At 40.8% G+C, this 20,527-nt stretch overlaps 1 protein-coding gene across 2 annotated transcripts in view; it reads right to left on the bottom strand.

Annotated features, from left to right (window-relative positions):
• The window catches only part of nkd2b (NKD inhibitor of WNT signaling pathway 2b), a 29,843-nt gene that overhangs the window by 3,634 nt on the left and 5,682 nt on the right, over positions 1-20,527 (bottom strand). For both annotated transcript variants that reach the window (XM_028013170.1, XM_028013169.1), the window contains exons 4-5: positions 448-508; positions 5-132 (exon numbers count right to left, since the gene is read on the bottom strand). In XM_028013170.1, coding sequence (XP_027868971.1) covers positions 5-132; positions 448-508 — 189 coding nt within the window. The remainder of the gene's footprint in view (positions 1-4; positions 133-447; positions 509-20,527) is intronic.

Here is a 20,527-nt window from a genome sequence, read left to right as displayed (position 1 = left end):
TTACATTGACGCTAATGCGTTTCTTCCCAGAACTTTTGGTGGCGTCTCTGAGAGGTTCCTTCTCTCCATCCTCTGAGTGCAGGAACTGCAGGTAGCTTTCACAACCCTCAGCCTTCTCCTGGGGAAGAATCACTGTCGATGCAAAAGAAAAGCAATAAATAAGAGTCGGAGACAACCTTTTGTTCTATGCAAGACAATCTTTGACTCTCACAATGTCAATCTAATCGCTATGAAAGATGTCTGTGATGCCTACCTACTTTTCTTGATAAGATTTCTTTTTAAGGGTGCTTTTTGCAGCCATGAGGCTTTGTGTGCTCAGCTCAAAGTGAGCAGTTTAAGATTAAAACACAACTTTACAATTTTTGTTCAACTACATGGGACAAGCCAACAAAACATGGTACAATCTGTCATAATACATCTGATAGGCTAACTGTCTTCTCTGCCTACCCTCAAGGGGACAGTGTTGGTCTGTGAATTGTCCTTCCTTCAGTTCAGCATTCGGAAACTCCTGGGGAAAAGAAAAGAGGAGAGAAAGACACAGAGGATGGGAGAGAGGAAAAGCAGAGAGAGGGTTAGAGATGTAAGCGAATCTGCAGTTCAGACCACAGACACAGAAAAAACAAACAGTTCCAGCTAAAGCATTTCCTACTCAGATGAGTGGCAGAGGGCTCCAGGCTCCAGCGCGGCCAAACACTTTGAACATCTGCACGCTTATTGTGTTTCACTGTCTGGGACGCAGCGAGCGCGGCCACAGCCAAGCTTTCAAGATTCCTCCGAGCCCTTCAAATGGATCCCTCACATTCATCAAAAAGCTTGTGATGCACTTCATCATCTGAGCATCCTCTCTCTCTCGCTTTCTCAGCCAACCTGTTTATTCTCATCCTGTTTGACATGAGAGACCCACTGAGAAGTGTTTGATGGAAACCCAGAGTTTAGGAAAAAAGTTCTGTTGTATTGCTTCTTTTTTTTTTTTTTTTTTTTTAAGCAGCTCAACTCTGAAAAGTTTGGCTTATGAGCAACAAGCCACAGAATGAGGTCTGGGCGGCATTTATGCTGTATGCCAGATGGAAATTTCCTTGCAGATAGGATGAAACTGACTAATTACACCAGTACAGAAAGAAGAGAGGGATGGAAAGAAAAACTGGTCTTCTTCCATTTGTGAATAATTCGTATCTTGGATAAAACTGGACCGCAAAGCATTGCACACATGTGCAAATGCAAAACGCGCAGAGGGAGCAGCAACACACACACTCAGGCTTTTTTAATTACAAGTGCATTGTGGAAACAATGAAAATTAAGTGCAGCACAGGCCCTAAACCACAAATATTTGAACAACAAATGATTCAACTTATTTACGTCATTCCTCGTTCCTCTAAGCTGCTCAGCAGGCTTTGAAATAAAATCGCACCAGATTGAATCAAGGAGGCCCACTGAATTGAGACAAATAAAAAACAGACAGGGCGCTCGAAAACAAAAGAACTCCGTGTACCTTTTGACGGAGCCGAGGTTCATGAGAGCATGAACATCTGAATGCGTTTAGGTGAGCGAGCCCCCTCCCCGTTTACCCCCTCTGCCTCTCAGAGTAATCACAGCGCCAGGGCCTGTTGTGGTTCTGTTTAAGAATCTCAAAGACTGATTATTCCGGACTTCAGAGGACAATACGTCAGGACGTAATCTGGTCGTGACCTTTGCAGCTAAATGGGAGGCAGTCTGATAAGCCTTGGAGGTCAAGGCTCAGACGGCCACCGGAACCCCTGGGAGACGGGCAGGAGGAAGGAGATAGGGGAAGGAGGGATAAAAGGGAAGAAGGAGGGAAGGGAAGTTCAGAGGAGCAAAGTCGAGAAAGGAGCAAGGTTGATAAGAGGAGAAGGGCAGAGGAGAATGTTAGTTAGGAGACGGGACCAATCTGTTGGTGTTTTCAGACGTATGGCGCTTGGTGGATGGCCTGGGAGAAATGGAAACTGTTTTTTTTTTCTGTCATAAACAAGAAAACCCTAAATCATAAAGCACACATTCTTGAAACAAAAAGAAAGAAAATGTGTATTTATATACACAAAACTCACAGCATCCATCTTTTGTGGTTTCCTCAGACAAGTTGTTGTTTTCCTTCTGATCTGGAAGCTTTTATCCCCTCCCTTTTATCCTGCAGTCCCCCTAATGAAGGCCAGTATGTAAGGACTCAGAGGAACATCAAAAACAGCCATTGATTCCTCCCTTCCTCATTCCCCCATACGGTGGCAGAGCAAACTGTTCACAGCTGAATTAAAGACATGATCTTCCAGAGGTGGACCAATCATGCTTTTTCTGGCTAAAGAATCGTCATTTCTGGCATTCTTTGATATCTGACTTGATGATTTGGATTTTAACTGACACAGATTTTTTTCTTTCTTTTACAGATCATAAAACAAAAATGAGGGGAAACATGCTGTAGGTGTTTGATGTAGGCAGTGATTTTGAATCCAACAGACAATGAAGAATTATCCATCAACTTTTTTTTTCATTAAATTGTTGCATTAAAGATGGAGGACTTCTTTGCAAACGTAAGAGATGCAGAACTTGTCTTTGGTTGCCACACACTATTTTAAGGGGGCCGACAGGGTTTGTTTCAAACACATGTTGTCCCCATACCAATAGCACCAGCCCCACCTCTGTGCTCATTACATCCATTGGTGGAGCTAATGAGAAAGCAGCCTGTACCTAACCGCAGTCTGCAGCTCACCATCTAAACACATCTCCCTCCACATCGCCCACGGTGTCGGGATCAAATCTGCCCTCCACATGTGCAATTAACTGCTCTCTGGCAGTGAGCAGCTTTCATTTTTTCACTATCAGATCACAACTGACTCTTTAGGACGCAAATCTCTACCCTACAACAAAAGGGTTGTTTTTGTTTTTTTTCTTTTCTTTTCTTAACAGATGTGTTTGCTTAAAATCATTTCTGTGATGTGAAAGAGACATTTTAAATGTGCACATCTTAAGGGAGAAAAAACACTAGGTATTGGATCCACATTATCCAATGTGGATAATACTTTTTTTTTAAGTATTGGAAATATGCAGTGACAACATTCTGTGTCAACATTCTGCGTCTCCGACGCCTCGACATAAGAGAGAGAAAGAAAGGTGAGTGATGTTTGTTCCTGTTTAATGTCGCTGTTCTGCCAAGCTTCCCTAAAGCCTCAGTCTTCTGCCAGACTTTTATGTGGGATAAGGTAACCAGGGGAAGCTTTCATAGCTCCCTACCAGGTGACATCAGACATCCCCCAGCAGTCTGTCCTCCCACCCCACCTCCGCCACCCCCTCCCTACCTACCACCCACCCTCCCTCTGGAAAACACTGAACATCTTTGTTCTCACATCTCCCCCTCTGGCTCACCCCCTAAAAATAAGTGCACACACTTCTTTAGGGCCACGCTCCAGACCTTATGATGCAACTTGAAAATTGTGCTTTTAAAAATAGGGAAGGCTAACATTAATATTGTTTACACGGCTCCTCTTCCCTCGGGTGAGGAAATATGGCAGCTCGATCGGATGTATTAATGCGTGTCGAAGTACAAACACATGCTGGAAAGACACGAAAACAGGATCCGACCTTCTTCTGTGTGGAGTTTTGAATTTGTGTGTCTTTTTTTCCTGCTTAGTTCTGAGCATGGGTAAAGGTTGTTCTTCATTTATTTTGTCAAAAATATCGGCACCTTTATATTTTTCTAGGAAAACCAGGTCAACAATCTAAGCTCTCTGTTGCATTTGATGTTAAAGGGAGCATTGGGAGGTAAATGCTATGAAGCTACTAGTGGGAGTTTTCTTAAATTTCAGAGGGCGCCACCGGAAAAGGCTTCAAGACCACCAGCCAGCAGACCAGCATTCCTTCTCAACCCCAATATTAACTGGAAATTATTGTGGCGTTCCCTGTGAAGAAAAATCAGAACCCAAATGTTATTACTACAAAGAAAGGAAAACCCATTTGTAAACAAGCGTCACTTTCTTGTGCATTCCTGAGATTGAAACTGGAGAGGGACAGGGGCCATTGAGAAATAAAAGCCCCCCGTTCCAGCTGAAACCAACCTGGCCTCGACTCAAAACCAGATGTGAGCAGTTCTGCTGGAAAGAGGCAGAGCAAACGAGAAGGAGATGACGGGTGGATGGAGGGGGAAGGGGCCATTGCCTAAAATATTTGGGGCTCTGAAGCAAGAAGATTAGATGTACAACTTGTGGCAACTTCTGCCTCTTCTCCAGCAAGAGAGCTAAAGTACAAGCTGCTTACGTTACAACCAATACCTCATTCTCTTTGTAATTTTTCTATCTCTGTCCTTCTGTGGCTTAAAAGTTCCTTACTTTTTGTGGAAATAGATGTTTGGGATTTTCAGATGATCTCAGGAAACAGTGAGAACTGAACATACCTAGTCATTTACAATTTTTTCGAATACCAAAATTTTAAATATTAGCATAATATGAAATCCTGTGGCATGTGGTAATGGCTGGTTTTCAGCATGAACGGTGAACGCTCGGTCAAGAATTTTAATCGTTCTATTTTGCATCTTTAACGTAAAGGTTATTTAGTGAAGATTCCACAATGTGAGCTGTTTTTTTTTAAACACTGAGTTGTTTAACAATAAAGTCACAGAAAGCAAAAATGTACATACATGCAACCATTACAAAGCCATGTGTATCACATCAGGGATTTATTCATTATGTTACACGGTTTGTTCTAATGAGATGAAAGAGTGAGTTTACACAGAAGCAACGCAGTTCAGTCACAAAGAGAGTTGGACTTCAGCAGACAACCGGAAGGCTGAAAATATTTTAAAGTTGTTTCATCTTTTTCAGTTTTAAACCCGTTTGTCTTGCAACACATTGAGTTTGGAAACATCTGGGTATGATATGGTACAGTAGAATCTATTCTACAGGAAATATGCATAGAGTCAGCAAACCTTTGCAACTCAAGTTAAAAAAAACCCAAGATGGATCTAGCTTACCTTGACCGTTAAAACATTAAACTATTAAATAAGTGACCAACATATAGTATATAAACAATATGAAATGTCCTCTGTTTGTTTAGCCATATGGTTTGCTCACATTTTGATTTTTAATATAAAAAGACTACATAAATTGGAGTTTCCGATTGGAAAAAAAATAATTAATCGGATGTGTATTTGATCTTTTATACCTTTGGACAAGAGGTCACTCTAGAAGACAATCTGTGTCACACAGCAGAGATGGCCCAGATATGGCCGCCTGTTCAGGAAGCTCTCTAAGGTCAAACAGGAGGCAGAACCTCTCCCTTGGCAGAACATGAATTGCTAAAACGAAGCCTCTACAGTCCTACTATAACAACAGCTGTGGTGAGAGACGAACATGCTTGCCTGTCTATGTAAGAGCAGCGTGCACGCTGCTAAAAGTCAGCCGCACCCCTTCAATCAGGGGAGGAATGAGCCTCCTCTTCACTCTTTGTCACTGATCTTTCTTTCACTTTGATTGTGACCTCCTGAATCCCTAAACAAAGATTAGCATCACTGGCTGACAGCCTTGAATCTGCCACCACTGCTGTAATCAGCCTGCCTTCATTAAAATGAGCTTTGATAGGAGCCTGATGTAATGGAGCATAGCACCATGCCCTCAGATGTCTCACATTCAGCTACCGTAGGAATCATGCCGTTCATACCAATGACTCCATAAAACTCACCGATCGAGATGAGGCAAATGTATGAAGCTATGGCAGCATGAAAGATCACTCACATATTTGCTCAACTGATATGAAGGAAGCTGTGGCTGTCTTTGCTGTATTAATGTTTTTTAAAAAAACACAAAAAAACTGCTTCACTGAGAATACACCTAAATCTTTGATGCATTTTATGAAGCACTCGCACAAAGGATTGACAGGCTTATTCAGGTATGAGCAGTCTTTCATTAAATTCAGAGGCCAAATTATACTGAAATAACTCAGGCATGTTCCAACTTACTGAATGTTAATGCTACAGCAACAAACAAATCTGCCAAATATGCATTATTTTTGGAAATGGATGAAATTGGATGGTTGTTGCACCTTTGGTGGCAACAACTGCCGTCAAGCGTTTGTGTGATAACTAGCAGTGAGTGTTTGACATCGCTGTGGAGGTCTTTTGGCTCACGTCTTTCCTAAGTTGTTTTAATTCAACCACAGTGGAGGGCTTTGGCATAAAGGGCCTGTTTAAGGTCAGACCGTGTCATCTCAATTGGATTTAAAGCATAGACTTTGACAAGGCCACTTCAAGACCTTCCTTTTTTTCTTTGTAAGCCCTTCAGGGGTGAACGTGCTGGTCTGCTTTGGCTCATGCATAACCCAAGTGCCCTTTAGCTTAACACAGTGATGGGTGGAAGTTTTTTTTTCAGGACTTTCCAGTTTCAATCAGAAGTCATGCAGTAGTCATCCAGATCTTGAAGCAGCCAAAGCACCTACCGCCATCTATGATGACTGAAGTACTGTTTTGACTTCACATCAGATGTAATATTATGTGCACCTTAAAAAAGCTTGAGTTTTGTCTTGCTTCACCAGTCCCCATAATATTTTCCCAAAGTTTTATTGATCATCAAGGTGTCCTTTTTTTGGAAATGTGAGACTTTGTGTCTCACATTGCCATGGCCTTTGTGTGTGTGTGCGTGTTTTTTTTGGTTGGCTAGTTTTCAAGTTGGAGCTCTTCCATGGATGTCATTTTTGCTAAGGCTCTTTTTTATTGTTGAATCTGAATTACTGACTTTAACGTTGACCTTCTGGATGACTTGTTAATCCACTCTTGGAATAATTTCAGTAGGCCATGCTCTCATTGGCTCTTACTGGGGTTTGGTGGAGACCCAAAGCCATAGAAATTTCTTTGTGATCTGATTTGTGTCATTTACTTAGTTCCTCATCCGCTTTTGCAACAAGATGTGTTATTTTTGAAATCTTAATGTTTTCAGACAGGTTATTTTTAGGTGATTTCTTGATTCTTCAAATCTGGTATTAATTGGGTATATGAGTGGCTAGTGAAAATGAACAAAAAATTGTGGCTATTTAGAGTTAATTGATAATTCAGCAAGGGGGACAATAGTAGTTCCAAATAGGTTCAGGTTGGTTTGGATATATTTTGTCTTTCAATAAATGAAATCATCTTTTGAAAAATGCTTATCTTTGTCATTTAAGTGAAAAAAACTGTAAGGATGCAAATACTCTACACACATTTATACATTAATTTTTTTTCTGTGATAAAACTCTTTTATAGCACCACACAACAGGGATTCATCAAAACCAAACAAAAGATGCATGCCCAACCAACCGTGAGCACATTCACAACCCGACAACAAGAAAGAGGTGAGTGGAACAAGCTGATGGCATATCGAAGCCCACATTGGGACCCAAAAAGGATGTTCCTCGTTTCTGGCCTCCACGTGAAATTCTGTAAGCCCCCGGCTCTCAGTGGGAGCCAATGGGGAGTGCGTCCAGGCCGATAAAGCTGAGGGGATTTGTTCCACATTCCACGGGCCCTTTAAACAACATAGAAGATGCCAGATTGCCAGGCTGTGGGTGAGGTGGCTATAACCCAATCCTGTTACGGTCCAAAAGTAGTTACTGTCTGCACACATTCATCTGAGAAATGAAAGGGATCAGATCCCATGTTGGCAGAGGTTTAGCATAAACCAACAGTTTGAACTGTCACGGTCAACAAGCTTGATAAACACTGCTTTGTCTACTTCCATAATGTATAAACCATTTCAACACATCGCTGTCACCTGTTTGACCGCTTTTTCCTTTCGGCTGTCGTCAGTATCGGGTTTCCAGCTGCCCGTCGAGCATTGAGATGTCAGTTATAATTGCTCTCACCTGTGAGATAACCCCTGACACCACAGTTTTCACCACTCATTTGTTGGGCTGCAAGAGATTTGAGTCAGAGCTTTGAAAAGCAGCCGTGGCAGATCATAGGGGCGAGGCCCTGCGGTCGGAGGCTGAAGGGAGCGAGAGGCGTTACACAGCTCTTGTGGGTGACTGAGAAATGTAAACAAACCATGTTGGGGAAGGACAGCTGCACGTCAGGGTGGAAGAGTGGCGACAAGTCTTAGAATTTATAAGCAGTGCCATTTTAACCCAGGTACCCCATAATACTAAATGACAGGGTCAAGTGAGGCATTTTCACCAGTCATTAAGTACCATCTGCTCTTTTGTATATGTTAGAGAAAGTTTAATAGACAATCTGTTTTCAATAATGTTCTTTTTAGTCATTTTTTAACTCTTATTTGTAACAAGTGGTTAGTTTTCTCTCTGACGTAGAAATCCTGGGTATGTATGGAGATATTGTGAAGCTGTAGACATTTTCTCACTAATATTTTGGTATTACATGGGTTGTACATGTTACAGTAGTTGTTCTCCATTACTAACATTCAATAGTAATAGACTAACTACTTTTAGTCATTCATATATGCTGATGATGGCAAGCTAATGGATTGTAGCCATAGCTTCTCTGGGGCACACTGACAGAGGTGAGGCTGCCATGCATTGGCATCACCAGACCCTCTGATCACCACCAACAGGCAAGGTGGGACAAGTGTCTTGCCCAAGGACACAACAACAGAGGACAGACTGAACTGGCAACCCACCAGTTGCAGGACGAACTCCCACCACCGTCACCCAAATCATCCCTAACAAAACAACCATATGCACATACATATAATGGCTATTTAGGGAGTCCACTTAAGCTAACATGCATATTTCAACTATGGGAGAATGCCGCAGTACCCAGAGATAATCCACCCATTCACAGTGTGAAAATACTAGCTGCATGTAGAAAGGCCATGGCAAGGGATCTTCAACAGAGCAAATGACTACAACACCTAGAAGCCCCGCTATTTATCTATCTTGTTAATCCAAAATATTAAATTGGGTATTTTACAAAATCAACTTGTGAGCTCTATGTCATGTTGTAATGTTATTCCCTCAACAAACGTATGGTTAATGTTTAAAGTGTTTAGTGCAGAGGTGTCCCTGGTAGCAGATATTTAGGGAGTCTGAAAATGCCATCAAATGGACATGAACTCTTGAGATGTTATTGAGATGGAGAGAGAATCTTCAGATTGCAATTTTCCAAAACAAAAAAGAGATATCCATTGTTAAAAATGTTTCAATAATATGCATTTTTTTAGCTCTGCTCACAAACTCAGGATCTGTTTGCAGCTGTAGGTTCTCCTCCGAGAAGAAATTTCTGGATTGAGACAACCTTATCGAACAGGAAATGTTACGACACTATAAACTGTTTAAGTGCAAAAAATGCCTAAATACAAAAAGTTGTCTTAAGGCAACAATATCAATAAAACCTCAAAATCACTCTAAGATGTGTGGATGCAATCAATCCTGGTTTGCTTTTTCTGTTTGTTCAGCTAACTAACAAACCACAACTTTGGCTATTGTTAGGGATTTAGAAATGGTTTATAATTTTAAAAATACATGAGCTTTTGTTGCATCATTGCAAAAAGAAAAACCCCCCACTGGGATAAGGACTGCCTAACAACCTGGTGTTTTCCTTCCAAGAAAACATACCAACATACTAATTTGTCACATATGACTGACACACTGACCGTTTCAGTCACATGTGGTGAAATGTGACTGAAACATGATTGAAAATTCATGAGGTTACAAGCTGCATTTTGATTCATTGTTTGGCCAACATGAATAATTGATTATTGTTTGGAACTCACTCATATACTGGGTTGCTAAAACAGTGTCATCTGCCTGTGTGTGTAAGTTTGGTAACACTTTATTTGAAGGAGTGTGCATAAGTCTGGCATAATGTTATCATAAACACACCAGCTGTTACGAAGATGAAGGAGTCAACATGAATGTCTGACTATTGTCATGAAGGGTCATTCGATAAATAATGACACTTTTAATGGACTTTTAATGAAACATTTACTACAACTTTGCATTAAAAGTGTCATTTACCGAATGACACTTCATGACAATAGACATGAACATTCATGAAGACTGCATGTTCATAACAGATGTTATGTCATGTTTATGACAGTGTCATGTCAGTCTTATGCACACCCCTTCAAATAAAGTGTTACCATAAGTTTTAGTCTCCTCACTTTGAAAGGTACCCATGTTGTTGAAAGATCTCAGACCGATTTCCCTAACATGTTTTAAAACAAGAGAAGGACATGTTCATGATTAAAACCACAACTCTCCATTCCACTAGTTACTGCTCCCTATGGATGACCAACCTGCGGAAGTGCAGATGCATATAAGTAACCACAAAAAGGGGCGCTTATAGAGCCAAAACCAATGAGTCACCAATGTAGCATGAACTCTCAACACATTCGTCTAAGAGTTATGTTGGAGAAACAGAGATGAATGACTGTTATAGTGTACTATTATTGAATTGAACCCTTAAGGAGATTCAGGGCTGCAGAACAGAAGCAGCCAAAATACACAGTGCAGTTCAGTAGGATGCAGCACATAAAGGAAGCAGAGCCTCTAATAACACATCTGCTATAGCCTAACTATAACCAGCAATGTCTGCCAAACCTCAGGTCCCCAGACACCGCTTGTTTGCATAAATGGTACTGCTCCTCTATATTATGAAGAATTTGAGGCTTGTGGCCATCCTGTTCGGGGTAAAAATGTCTTGGCTTCCTAGACTGTGGCATAGTTTTTGACACTGAATACCTAGACTCTGGCATAAAGAGGAAAGAAAAGCTGTGTCTGCCTGTTCAAAGCGTCTGTATACCTTTAATCTCCTTTCTCTCTTTGCTGTTGTGTAACTCTCCCTGACAGTCAGGTACTTCTGTCTCCTCCCGCCAACAGGCGTTGTCAGTCTTGGAGACCACGAGAATTCCTAACATTGGAAGAACAGGCTCAATTCCAGGCTGTGAAGTTCCTCACACGCCTGGAACTGGACAGCAGGTCATCACAGGGTCAACACCAAGTGTTTTCCTGAGGATTCCTAAAAATACACCCCCGCTGTGCTCAGGAAGCCGAGGAGACTTCACGTTTTTTTAACTAATGTGAAGGCAGGCAGGATATGTAAGATGGAGCATGCTATGGTGTTTTAGGTGCAGCCTCCCATGAAATGGGAAGCAAGTTAAAAGCTGAAGAGGAACAGATGAGATGGAGGGTAAAATGCATCTAACTACTTGAAGGCCTACAATATTCAAAAAGAAATAAGGGAATGAGTATGAGGCCATGGACGCAATAAATTACTTCAGAAATTGTGGCAAGTGGAAAAATCTTTAAATGTTTACAATCCAAAACGTTACATTTACTTTACAGGTGTAACACTACATGATTTCGTTCCAAAACTTTTCATTCAAAAAGACACCTTTGTGACATTGTGTTCAGTTAAAAATCATTTGTACTTGCTAAATAATGAGAAAGTACATTTTATAGATTTTTTTAATTCAGAAGCTTTCCTATTTTTTTCTTTGCCATTGGTATAATTGTCTTTTAAACTTTATAATTTGTGTGAAATGCCACAAGTTTTCTTCCAGAACCTTTTGATAATAGCATGCTAGAATTTCGCCCCCTTTCTCCAAACAAAACTACCGTAGATGAGCTGGGTTTGTAGGCCTTCTAGTTCACACAAGCCCCTTTTTTATTTTGCCCACAAATGTTCTATGGGACTGAGAATCAGAACCTTGAGATCCTCCAAAACATTGACTTTATTGTCCTTAAGTCACTTTGTTCCTAATTTAGAATTATAAGTGAGGTTATTGTCCATCTGGAAGACCCATTTGTACCCAAGCTTTAACTTCCTAGCTGATGTCTTGAGATGTTGCTTCATTATTTCCACATATTGTTCTTTCTTTATGATGCCATCTGTTTTTAGGAAGTACAGAAATCCCTCAAGCAGCTAAATATCCCCATAACTTATTCCTGCCTCCTCAAGTACTTCTGACGTGGAATGGCATTTTCAGATTTGCAAGATTTCTTCTCCAAACGCAAAGTTGGTCATTATAACCAAACACTTAACTGTTCGTTTCATCAGATCATAGAAAATGTCTCCAAAAATACAGTTTTGTCCCTGACAAAATCATGCTTTTGGGGTATTGACTTCTTCCAGTCTGAATGACATTTCAACACATAAAGGTACAGGCTTGATGAAGGCAATCTTCAGCCAACTTCAGCCATCATCTATGTCTTCACATTCATCTCTGGGACAAATAATCCTATCTTTCCTAAACATTAAGATGGAGGAACATTCTCATGGTGTTTATTCTTGAGTAAAATTGTTCGAACATATAAAGGTGGCATCAGGAAATGATACGTAAAGATTAACTAGACCTGTGAAAGTCCACAGTTCTCTTCTTTATATGGCTAATTGGCTGATTTTTATATTTTCCTATGATGTCACACATGGAAGCAGTGTTTGAGATTTGGCTTTAAAATATACTGTATGTCTCCATTTAACTCAAAAATGTTTAGCTTAATCTATTGTAGGCTTACAAAAGTCATTAAATCACCTTCTGGGCTTTCCCAAAAGAGCTTACAGACATAGTTATCAAAGTGTATGTAAACTTTTGAATTTGAAGAAAGTAATAAAAGTCACTGAGAAAAAAAAATCTATGTGCTTGTTCTCTTTAGATCGAGGCTCAAATGTGAGTACTTCAAGAAACCTGACAGACTATCTGTGTGTTCACACTGTTCCCCAGTGTGAAATTCTGAAACGTAATTCATCCATGGCACAAGCAGGATCAAAAAGCTACAGCGCGGAGGGAAGCTCAGCCCAGCCCCACCTCCAGTTGCAGTTCACTTTTTTTTTTCTTTTTTTTTTTTGCAGCAGCAGAGCAAGCAGCAAAACGGTTGCTCTGGCAGCCATAATTATAAAAACCAAGTCTACAAGTCTGGGAAAGAGTCCAGGCTTAAACAAGGGTTGCAATACATTTGAGTTGGTTTCCTTCTGCACCCTATCTTATCTCTTGTGCAAAGCAAAAAGCTTGGCAGAGCCCATACAGAGTGTCTCTGAGCGCTCCACTTGGGGGACCCTTGACATCTGATAAGAATTTATTGAAAGAGGATTTAGGGATCAAAAAAGAAGAGAGTGCTGATGTGCAGTAAGACCTCAAGCGTTATGAGATAATCAGGTGCTACCATGAGTTCTCAAAGCAAAGCATGTGACAGTGGGGGTAAAAGTTCAAATACTCTGATACACTGGCATCTTTGATGCGATAGGATCAGCCAGGCCCCTATCAACACAAAGAAGTGGGTGCTGGTTATAAAGGAAAATCTTGCTGAGCAACAATACAAGTGAATTTTGCTGTCGTTATGAGAAAGTTTGGAGCTCGCTGAGGGTTTTTGTTTATTTTAAGCCTTTTCTCCATAGTAATCATCTTCTCTGCGATATAATAAAAGAACGGCAAGCTTTAAAAGAAAGGGTCCTTATTGTGATGTATCTCCTGTAACCATATGGTGTCTCTGAAAGGCTCCCAGTGAGGGGGGAAGGCATCTCAAGGAGAGGCGCTGTTTATTTGAAATGAGCCTTTAGGTAAACATGTTACACAGCACACAGGGCCAGGTCAGCTTTTTGAAGTGGATGGGGCTCAGGAAAGAAATGGGAAGGTGGAAGAAAAGAGGGCTGCCTTCAGAGGAAATGAGAACAGAGGCCTCTTTCAGGAACGTTTCATCCTCTCCCTCCCTTCCTGTCACATATAGAAAGAACACAAAAGGTGTTGGGCTATAAAATCATCACAGATTATGAAAACAATTTTCTTTTCTTCTGAGCACACAGGAAGAATCATTAAAATTTTCCTGTAGCTCACCATGCACTTCCGCTGTAGTGGAAACCCGTTGAAGGTTTTGATGGAGAGAACAGGTTTGTGTAACAAAAGCAGGTTTTTTGCAGCCATACCCAAGCTGTGGGGAATTGCTCTGTGCCTGAGGAAGTCCCAGTCTGTGCTGTCTGCAGAAGTCGAGGTCCAAACTTTGAAGCACCTAGCAGTGTGTTTCAGCAGCTAACCACTTTCAGATGTGACTGTATCGTTTTATGAGCTGAGTAACAGCGATACCTACACATGTGCAGCGCTTGGGGTCCCAAAGAGGGAAAGGATCTGCTCAGAGCAGAACAGAGAGGCAAACTCCTCAGGGGTCTGGGTTTGGTTGAGTTTGATATATCTCTCAAGAAATGGCATTCTGCACATGAAAATGGAGAGCTGGAAGATGGATGTTGGGGGAAATCTTTTCACTTGTGAACACATTTCTGTCAGGATTTCCAACTCTTTTGAGCTTCTCTTTGCAATGAGAACGAGACCGTTTGAACAAGCCTTTATGGTAATGCTGACTATATAGCACAAGAGTGTGTAAGAATGAGTGTAAGGCTTAATCTGCGTAATACAGCAGATGCAAGGAAGAAGTTAAAAACAAGACAAAAACTTTGCATAAACAGAAAAGTATAACAGATTTGACTCACAAAACCAGGATCTCTCCACATGTACCCTGTGGCTAACCTTTTGTTTTCAGCCTACAGGAAGCTGTAATCTGTAGTATGTGTCCTACTTTAATAATGTCCACTGTGGAATTTTTTCCCACAAACTTAAATACACTGATAATAGATTTACAAAACTGGGTAATGAAGTATGGATATCCACAGCAGGACTTCACACCTTTCCTTTAAAATGTTCACTAAAAACAAAATAAGTGAATTCTCCTTTGTTTGCATGTCATCTCAGAGCATATGCTCTAACGCATGCAGTTCTTTGAAAAGCAGTATTCTCATCACTGCTTCACCCTTTTAAGTGCTAAAAAATGAGAGGGTTTTGGAGGGGTCTAGTTAAAATCCCAAGGGAGGTAACTAGGGGGCATTGTCACTCTGTCTCAAAGTGAAAGCCCAGCCACCCTGTTTGTGTCTGGGATCTCGTTCTTTAGGTCAGGAGCCAAACTTCATGACATCTGGTGAGGATAGGAATGTAGACTGACCATTAAATTGAAAGCCTCATCTGATGGGCTCAGAACTCTTCACCACAATGGAACTGTGCAACTGCGGTCGTGATGGCACACCTGATCCTCCTGAAGCCAGAGTTCAACTGCCAGCCAGACTCCCCTCTATGTAGCCAGGAACCAGCACCAACCCCAGTCTGCCAGTCCAAAGGCACTATTCCTCCCTGGTCCTTGTTTTTGCCTCTCCACCAGCACACAGGTACCTTTCAGATGCCTCAGGAGTCCCACAAGCCAGTCAGTTCAGTAGGACAACTTCTTCAGCTTGACGGCATCCCTTACTGCTGGTGTCCACCAACAGATTCAGGGACCGGCACCACAGACTTTATGACCACAACTAAGGGCAGACAGATATTAGAGCGAGAGACACGGTCCATTCAGACTCCATGTCCTCAGCTTCCCCCAGAATCCAGCTCTCCTAGAGGTGGGAGTTGAATACATCTCTGATCAGGGGAACATAGTGTTCATCATTGACAATTCATTACAGGAAACATGAATGAAGAGAAAAAATAACAAACATACAAAATACAACTGCTGCTCAAATTGAGCTCTGATTAGTTGCCTCACGCCAGTTGAGATATCACAAGGGGGAAAAGGTACGGGGCTTTTTTATTGGCGACAACTAAAAGACAGCTAATCTTTTATGAAATTAAAACGTACAATAAAATGAGGAAACGGAAAACAGAGTGAAATGTTAACTAATGTTTAAATTATTATTATGTTTAATTATACTAAAATCTGACTTGTAGCTTTAAGGCCCCCTCTGATGCCACCGTGGGATGAAAAGATTCAGTTTCTACTGGTTGTATACTGTAATGTGTACATTGGTCAACGTCTAACCCAACCTCAGGTTTCCACTTGCTGAATTCAATGGATCAGTCATGTGTAAAAGTGGAATCCCCGGCTCTCTTTGAGCAAACAAGCAAAACCTCGGGCTTTTTCAGTCCACAAAAATGTTAAAAATCAGCATCTTGAAAGGCAGCGTATCTACAATGTCTCGTCTGATCATGTTTAATGGATTTAAAAACTTCCTCTGTTGTCCCTTTGGCCTATATTAGGATTTATTCCCACTAATTATGAAGTTAAAATTAACACTGTACAAAGGCAGAATACAATCCCACAACAAACAACCAGCTATGACTGAAAAAACATTTTATTCCCCCAGGAGCTCTAAGGCTTGTGAAATAAAGTCCACTTGGAAAAGAACAGAGGTTTATATGGAAACATACCTGACACACTAAAAAGTAATAACATTTAAGTCTCCTGGTGTTTTACTTGGCTTCAAGTGCACAAGATCAAACACAGACTTGAATCCAGCAGCCTTTGCCAAAAATGTCAGCGCTAAGCATTGGAGTCCAGCTTCAGGTATTTTCTTTCTCTTGGCAGGGAGCAAAAGGCAAAGACACAGACCGGCGTTAACCCATGATGGGGTTGCCTCGGACAGCCAGAGGCACGCTGACCCGGGTTCAGCGGGGGTGAGAACCACCTGCCATCATAAGTGACCAAGCAGATGTGGGGCACGCAAGTGTCGCTGAGAGCGTGGGATGGATTCCAGCCTGGAAGTTGAGCTATTCACATGTTAGTGCTTCAAGACTCGCTGTCATCCGCTCCTGTGAAGCTGCACAGATCTCTCTGAAGTGCGCAAACAGACATCTCATAAATATCATGAAAGCAACGACAAGAAGTAAGTGACTTCAAAGCGGCGTTGATGGGGATGAGCTATCTCTAAAGGCAACAGCTTCATTTTCTGTGTCTGAAGATAGGCGCTGTAACATTTCTAAATCTTGTATGGGTCCTTTTTTTCCCCCCTAATTAAATTCTGTTCTGGTTTGAGGTGCAGGAGAAAAAAAAAACATTATTTATTTTATTAAATCTAACAGCTTTGTGTGAACAAAGCTCTTTTATGGCATGACAGCTGTTGTGACAATATCATCAAACCAAAAGAGATTGTCAGAAAGCAATGTTGAGGCTGCCCAGGAGGATGGATGCTACATGTTTTATGACAGCCACATCAAGGCACAAATACATACTTTTATAAGCCCAACAACATACATTTAAAGCCAAATGATGCATGTTCTCCAGACTGCCTACTAGTCTGGACACATAGACCATAACTGTATGCAATACACACTCGAGTTGCACATGATTGTCATTAGGGAATATAAAGCTCACACAGTCAAACTATCCATACAATAATCTGATTGCCTGGTGGCTTTAAAACGGTTTGAAATTTTACATTTTTTTAAAAGTTTCGAGCAATGGCTGCAAAGTGAAGAAGCAAACCTTCAGTTCGGTATAACCATGAAAATACGTTAACCGAGTTTGGCACATAATTTTCATATGGGTATAATTATTTTTATTCAATTATTTAAGAGTGTGCCTTGTGTCAGGACAGATAAATAAAATTAGCCAAGAGCTGGTAAGACTTTCTCAAACTTTGGGTTAACATTCCACCGTTTCAATGTATCACAGTATTTACAAAAAAAACATGTGGAAGATGTGCATAATTCAAATGCTCTTATTTTAAACAGAAAAACAACAATGATCTTATTGACTGATAGTATAAGCAATAAATGCAGCATAAATCGACAACAAATGTTGTAGTTTTTAAGTAGCAGGAGTATGCCTACATAAATTCATTCCAACATTTAGTATCAAACTGAATCAAATTTGAGAGCTGTATTTGTTTCTTAGGCACTGCAGCACACCACCTTCTCCATACTACTCAGTTGTCCAATCAATTTGAGATTACTTAATAACCTAATGTAAATGTTTTAGAGTTCTAGAAAGTAGCTAGAGTTGAGAGCTGATGCTGCATTCCAACTCCACACGGAAAGGTTTGCTTAGCCAAGACTAAAACATTATCACCTACTTGGTGCGACTTACCATTAATAACCAAGACACTACCAAACCAAAACGGCCACAATACTTTTATCTCCCATTCACATTAAAACAATTTTTTGTACTTTACAAAAGGTAACTCATATATATGCAGTGATGCAGCTTTAAAAGATCAGTCTGAAAAGTCAGGTCAGTCATGTGCCATTGGTCAGCTTGGTCCCCCTTTTTAATTTGATGAAATATTACAGAAAGCATCTGTGGCAATAGATTAGTTGATTCTGCCATCCAAATGACAAAAAAATCCTAACTTTTTCATAATAAGGATTGCTTGGAGTGCTCATATTTTTTTGCATCTGCTGGGTTGGAAACTCTTCACCATCATTGCATCACTGGTGTTGATGAAATATTTTACTCATTTCAGACAGACTCGTTTATTTTTTCTTCTTCAGCCAGCAAAAGACAGTTACTGTAGAGGCCAAGGCCCAGGTCGGACAATAAAAGGAGTAGGCAACAGTGGCAGTGCTGCTTTTTGCTGCCTCTTTGAAATATCTCTGTTATGAATTACATGTCATTAAATACACTTAGAACATTTCTTTAATGCAGCCTAGATGACAGGACAGGTGTGTCTTTGAGCTAGATTATGCTTTTCTAGACAGAGTGACTCTAATCAAGCCAATACTTCCTATAAAAGCACAATAAAACTGATAATTACAGCTAACCTAAAAATGGAATTGGATCTGAAGCTGAAACCAGAACACTGACTTCACTTTAACCTTTTCTACAAAGAAAAACTTGATCTAATTTGAATCAAGTCTGTGCCAAACTTGCCAAAGTGATCATACCTTGTAAACTATTCTCTGCTATTTTTTAGACACAACCAGAAGCAGCAATGTATTTATTAAGATTTTAGGTTATAGACCAACACAAATGTGTTGCAAATGTGTGTGAAGGGGAATGGAAATAATGCAAAGTTTTTGAAGATTTTGTTTTTCCTCATTTATAAATAAAGTCTTAAAATACATATATATGTTCAATGCCCCTGCATATACTTTACAGAAACACTTTTTGCTGCAATTACACATGCAAATCTAAATTGTAAGGCTGTGACTGCATGTGACTGCAGTCAGAGCACAAATACAAATACTGCACACATAATTAGTGTATTGGCGTCTTGGCAGCTTTGCTCATTTATGCTCTTCTTGCCTGATCTGCAAAGCTTTTGGATGTTGTTTTATAAAACTCTAAAATTCTCCACAACTTTATCCGTGATCTTACTGCTATGTTCCTTAAGATATTTGCTTACTAATATTTTCAGAGATTAAAAACCACAAGTGGAGTTTTTTTTTAAAGTTGGGTGACTTTTGAAAGTATATGCAATGGATTTGTTTAGGGGTGTCAAAGTAAAGAGGGCATGTCTCATTATTCAGTTTTATTTAAAAAGAAATTTAAAAACGATATGCAAGTTTCCTTTCAATTCACAATTATGTACTACAGTGTTAATCTTCTACATAAAATCCCATTAAAATACATTGAGGTCAGTGGTTCACAAAACTGAAAAAGTTCACAGATTCTAATGTATGGATACTTTTGAAAGGCAATGTACGTAACCCTTTCATAGCTTCTTTAACAGAGATTACTAGCAATGCTAACCAAACAGAAGTGACCAAACCGGTCATGCTGAAGGATGTTGCAGGCAGCAGACCGCTCTCCACGGCGTCTCCAGACTCTGTCACGTCTGTCACATGTGCTCAGTGTGAACCTGCTTTCATCTGTGAAGAGCACAAGGCGCCAGTGGCGAATTTGCCAATCCTGGTGTTCTCTGGCAAATGCCAAGCGTCCTGCATGGTGTTGTGAGCACAACCCCCATCTGTGGACTTCGGGCCCTCATACCATCCTCATGGAGTCGGTTTCTAACCGTTTGTGCAGACACATGCACATTTGTGGCCTGCTGGAGGTCATTTTGCAGGGCTCTGGCAGTGCTCCTCCTGTTCCTTCTTGCACAAAGGCGGAGGTAGCGGTCCTGCTGCTGGGTTGTTGCCCTCCTACGGCCTCCTCCATGTCTCCTGGTGTACTGGCCTGTCTCCTGGTAGCGCCTCCAGCCTCTGGACACTACGCTGACAGACACAGCAAACCTTCTTGCCACAGCTCGCATTGATGTGCCATCCTGGATGAGCTGCACTACCTGAGCCACTTGTGTGGGTTGCGGAGTCCGTCTCATGCTACCACGAGTGTGAAAGCACCATCAACATTCAAAACTGACCAAAACATCAGCCAGACAGCATAGGTACTGAGAAGTGGTCTGTGGTCCCAACTGCAGAACCACTCCTTTATTGAGTGTGTCTTGCTAATAGCCAATAATTTCCACCTGTTGTCTATTCCATTTGCACAACAGCAGGTGAAATTGATTGTCAATCAGTGTTGCTTCCTAAGTGGACAGTTTGATTTCACAGAAGTTTGATTTACTTGGAGTTATATTGTGTTGTTTAAGTGTTCCCTTTATTTTTTTGAGCAGTGTATATTGGATGGTGAGCATTTTAATGAGCACTGCCCAGTTACAGTAAAAGAGAGTAAATTGCTTCAGAACCATTCCAAAAGTACAAATATCCTCAGACAAACTAAACATTTAATCTTCTCTGAGGGTTCTAACATCTATCTCCATTAGGGACAGGCCCCTGAACCCCGCCAGTTCTTCACTCAGACGTTTCGGAGAGAGAAACCTGACCTTTTAAAGGCAATACATGCTTGAAACAATTAAAAGCAA

The sequence above is a fragment of the Xiphophorus couchianus genome, chromosome 3 (genome assembly GCF_001444195.1).
Source record: "Xiphophorus couchianus chromosome 3, X_couchianus-1.0, whole genome shotgun sequence".
NCBI lineage: Eukaryota > Metazoa > Chordata > Actinopteri > Cyprinodontiformes > Poeciliidae > Xiphophorus > Xiphophorus couchianus.
Note: the sequence above shows the minus strand (reverse complement) of the source record. Positions and strands in the feature narration are given on the sequence as shown.